The sequence below is a fragment of the Vanacampus margaritifer genome, chromosome 17 (genome assembly GCF_051991255.1).
Source record: "Vanacampus margaritifer isolate UIUO_Vmar chromosome 17, RoL_Vmar_1.0, whole genome shotgun sequence".
Taxonomy (NCBI): domain Eukaryota; kingdom Metazoa; phylum Chordata; class Actinopteri; order Syngnathiformes; family Syngnathidae; genus Vanacampus; species Vanacampus margaritifer.
In genome coordinates this window covers 10052424-10057110 of record NC_135448.1, presented here as the reverse complement: position 1 = coordinate 10057110, position 4687 = coordinate 10052424, and the positions used below count along the sequence as shown (strand labels likewise).

Below are 4687 nucleotides of genomic sequence, written 5' to 3'. Positions count from 1 at the left end.
TACTACACTGCTTAGAGCTGAGATGAACAGATAATTAGCTCTAATGGAGGCCAGTCCTGCATGCAAAATCAGCTGTGCGTGTGTGTGTGCGTGGAAGCCCAACCCCCTTGGCTTTCTTCTTGCGGTGTTGAGGGTTAACGTAAACCAGGAACAACTTCAAAAAAAATTTTTTTTAAAATAGCTGGTAAAGATAGAAGTTCATTTTTACTGCGATACACGGCTTGTCAGGAACAAACGGAGACCACACCTTTGACTTTCACATCATAAAGACAGCAAATTCTTAAGCAGGCCAATTGAAATGCTGATTATTGGCTGAGAGACAAGCGTGTATGCTTCAGACATCAAAGAGCCTGTAAATCAGCGCACTGTTAAATGCGGATAGCCAGATACCGTCACACTGATAACAACCAGTCACCTTAAACCTATATGTGTGTACTTGGAGCTGTAATGTGCGTGTGTGCGTGCTCAGAGGTGACATTCCTGTATGTCAGAGCAAGAGCCTCAAGTTTAAGATAACACTGCCACGGTGAGCTACGGGTGGGAATTGATTCCCCCCAGTGGCTGGCAAAGGGCCTCGGGTCAGCGCTGATGGCTTTTCCTTCTGCACGCAACTGACAATGTGAAAATGCACCGATACTCCCATTATCATCCCTCAGATATCCTATGGAGAGTTGCGAGTCGTTTGTTAGTTGGTGTGTGTTGTTTGCCTCGATTGTTCTGGTTGATGGCATTGCTAAAGTGTGCAATAAACAAGTCGTCTGAATTTGACGCTTCCTGACAAATTTGAACGATTAAACAAGTTGACAAATACAACTTCTTAATGCCTACACATAACTTTATTTGTGCTGAAAAAATATATCTGCCTGCGGTGCATGGAATCATGCCCTTTTCCACACCGCAACAACGAGGCACTCCAAAAGTGGCCACACCAGCATTGAAGTCCCTACACAAATACTGTCGGTCAGATCTGGTTTTGATTTTATTTAAGTCACACTTGTGCCTTTTCTCCATCACATGCGCGCACTCCTAGGTGACAACGAGGCGCTCTAAAGTTGCCACACTTGCCCAAACGCCTCATTCACACGACTCAAATCAGATTTTTTTTTTTTTAAGATTTCCTCCTACTCACTCTCCCACCTTTTTCTGTGTGATGTCCGCACACTCACAGCTGACAACGAGGCACCCTAAACTTGCCATGCTAGCCCGAAAGTCTGGTCCATAGACTTTGACTTTGAATTGACTGTCAAGTCTGAATTAAAAAGAAAAAGAACACTCCTCCTTACTCTACCATGTTTCTTTGTGTGATATGCGAACACTCACAGCTGACAATGAGGCGCTCTAAAGGTGTCACATTAGCCCGAAGCCCTGGTCAACACACTGACTGTCAAATCTGACTTTTTAAAGAAAAATATCTCCTCCTTGCGCTACCACCTTTCTCTGCGTGATGTTCACACACTCACAGCTGACAATGTGGCGCTCTAAACTTATCATGCTAGCCAGAAGGCCTGGCCCATACACTGAGTGTCAAGTCTGAATAAAAACATTTTTAAACACTCGTTCTTGCTCTTCATTTCTCTGCGTGATATTCGAACAATCACAGCTGACAACGAGGCGCTCTAAAGTTGCAACACTAGCCATGAAGGCATGGTGCGCACACTGACTGTCAAGTCTGACTTTTTTTTTTTTAATCCCTCCTCCTTACTCTACTTTCTCTGTATAATGTTCACACACTCACAGCTGACAACAAGGCGCTCTAAAGCGACCATACCAGTGGATAGTGTGACATAGATGTATTTCCAGGTGTAGTCATAGCTATTTCTTATTATTCTATAGCTTTTCTAGCTAAAGCTAGCTAAATGGGCAAGGTAATTGTACCAGATAGCCTCTGATGCAAACAAAGGCACTCAAGTCGGGAAGAGACCATTCGTGCCGGGTTACTGGGACCCGATGCACATTTGGTACTGACAATAATGACCTTAGAACTTGTAGTAGTGAACCAGTAGTGTACAAGAGTAAAGAGTATAGATTGTTTTCATGGTCAATATTAGCTTTCTTTGGCTCATGCCTAGCTAGCGAGCATCTTTAATTGCAATGGCAGGTATGTAATCGCATCACATTTTGCAGCCTGACCCGTGTCCACCCCCTTGAAAGCTCTGGAGGGTAACTGCAAAAGCACCTGCAAGAGTCTCCCATGCTGACCCGTGACTGGGACGACATCTGGGAATATCATGCATGCTTCCCACTGCTCTGCAGTTGCGCCGTTCTGTTCAAACAGCCCACCAGCTAATTGCGGCCTTCCCGGATCCCCGAGTGCACGAAATAACTGCAGAGTAATCCAGAGGTATGATATGTTTTCTTTCACCCCCTCTGGATTCTGCTACAACAAAAGTAAATAAACTCTCTTGATTAACTGGAAAAGGCTGAAACCAACGGAAATGACTTTGTCGTTATACTTTCAGGTGAGCTTCGGGAGAGCTTTACACGCACTGATTATTTTGGATGTTAACGGTTTATTATTGCTGCGGAAGAACTGAATGAATACTTGCCAGAAATGTACTTTCATTTGTTTATTAGCAAATATTTACAACAGTCAGAATGTACAGACTACAAATTTATTCAACATTCTGCGAGACCCCAAAATAAATATTTTATTTAATTGGGGGGTGGGGTGAGGGGGGATTTTTCACCAGTAGAAAAATAAATACAAATACTCCATTTGCTGTGGAACGTTGTCACGAGGAATGTAAAAGCAATTGTGTGGTTTCTCTCTTGTTTCAAAACAGAGCAAAGTTCCTCAGCTCATTTTGTTTTTACAACATTCATATAGTCGCAGTGGTCTCTCTTCATATCCGTCTTGTCCTATAAGTGCTCCCTTGCAAACATAACAGTCCCTGCAACGGGAAATATCGCACATCCCGCTCTCGGAGGAGGAATGAAGCTCGGCAGCTGGGCCTCAGCTGCACTTTTCCGCCATTCAGTCTTTTGTCGTGAGAGTTGGACTGAGCCACTCGTTCTTCAAAGAGGATGATCTGTCAAAGAAATACTGGTGTCATTAAGAAGAAAACTCAAAAGTAAAAGTGGACACATACATATTTGTAATTGACAAAATGAAGATATGTTTGTAACTATATGGTTTATCATTTTATAGGAACTTTTCCAAATATTACATAAAACTTTTGCGCTTAAGGGCATTAATTAAGCTCTATGCGGGTTATCTGTACACTCAAAATAAGTACATGAATAAATAAATAAATAATTTTATTCATGCACATGATGAATGATGTGGTATTAAAATAGCATTTTATTCTTATTTTTTTTGAAAAGGTTCAAATTCAACAAGGTTAGTTTATCACATTTTAATCATGAGCAAACGGTTTACATGAGCATATTAAAAAAAAGGAAAATATGAATATAGTTCATTTTAATCATTCCTTTTCATTTTTGTATATTTAAAATTATCTTCATTAGAATTAACCAAGAATTTAAAGAGATCATTTTATTTTATTCTTTTCAATAAATAAATAAATATGAAAAAATACATTTTAATTAACCAACTTTAGGTTGACATGAGTCAATTAATGCAAGCAAAAGTGCAGGATTCTTGATATGTACATTCTCAGCAGGCCTGATTAAAGAACATAGCGGGCCGTGCATGGCCCCCGAGCCTTACTTTGCCTAGCCTGTTTTGGGATCTTAATCCCAACTGCATAGCAGGGAAAAAAATGGGAGGGTATTTCCAACATTAAGTGTCCACATTTGAACACGTTGACGTCACTTTGTGCTTAAAAGTTGATAATAATAATAAAAAAAGAAGAAGAAGAAAGATTCCACTTTACCATGCTGTCCCATCCAGTGCAGCCCCGCTAGAGGCTCTTGGTCGACACGGGGCAGGCGTCCCCCATCCTCCACACGGAGAAGGCATAGCTGAGACGTTCGTGCGCCACGTAGCTGCAGCTGGACCCCCGCGCGTCCAACTCGTCGCTCTGCAGAACTTGATACAAGAAGTCGATGTATCGCGAGGCCAGCTTGAGCGTCTGTATTTTACTGAGTTTGTCCGACGGCAGCGTAGGGATGATTTTCCGTAGCGACGTGAACGCCTCGTTGAGCGACTGCGTGCGTTGGCGCTCTCGGATGTTGGCCATGACGCGCTGGTTCTGAAGATCGTCGATGGAGCGAGATGGGCTGCTGCTGCTGCTGCTGCTGGCCTCGCCGCTTTCGCTTGCCACGCTGCCGCTACCGCCTCCGCGGTCGCAGCTCTTTCTGCATCTCTTCTTGGGAATCTCCACGTCCAAGCCTTGGTCCAGTTCCTCTGCGCTGCTGCTCCTGCGCGCCGCCGCCGCCGCCCGCCGCTTCCTGGCGCCCCTCCTCGGCAGCTGGCGCTCGGTCTCCTCCTCACTGTTCCCCGCACTGTCCATCGGGGAGGAGTCGTCTTCCCGCATTCTCCAAAGTCTTTCGAGATGCACTACAACCCGTTGTCCCTCTGAATTCAAGTCCACAAATCCCACGTGTGACAAAAAAAAGTGTGGCCCGTGTTGTTTTGAAAGCAAATGGTGCACCGTGGAGAGGAAGAGGTGTCTCCCACTCTCTTATAGCGGGGAGCGAGATGGAGGATTTTGGGGAGCGCTGTGATTGGGTGGGACGGGGTGTAACATAATACCACTGCAGGAATAACTTGTGTTAATATCAG

The 4687-nt window shown here is 44.1% G+C and overlaps 1 protein-coding gene across 1 annotated transcript; it reads right to left on the bottom strand.

Moving 5' to 3' along the window:
* Nucleotides 1-2562: 2562 nt before the first annotated feature.
* On the bottom strand, nt 2563-4687 carry twist1a (twist family bHLH transcription factor 1a). Its single transcript, XM_077548889.1, has 2 exons — nt 3837-4687; nt 2563-3029 (listed from the first exon to the last, which is right to left on the bottom strand). Exon 1 carries the CDS (start codon nt 4437-4439, stop codon nt 3864-3866), a length of 576 nt encoding a protein of 191 aa, XP_077405015.1. The 5' UTR covers nt 4440-4687; the 3' UTR covers nt 2563-3029; nt 3837-3863.

Excerpts from the sequence above, each read along its gene's own strand:
- twist1a (XM_077548889.1), bottom strand. The coding sequence starts at position 4,439 with ATGCGGGAAGACGACTCCTCCCCGATGGACAGTGCGGGGAACAGTGAG.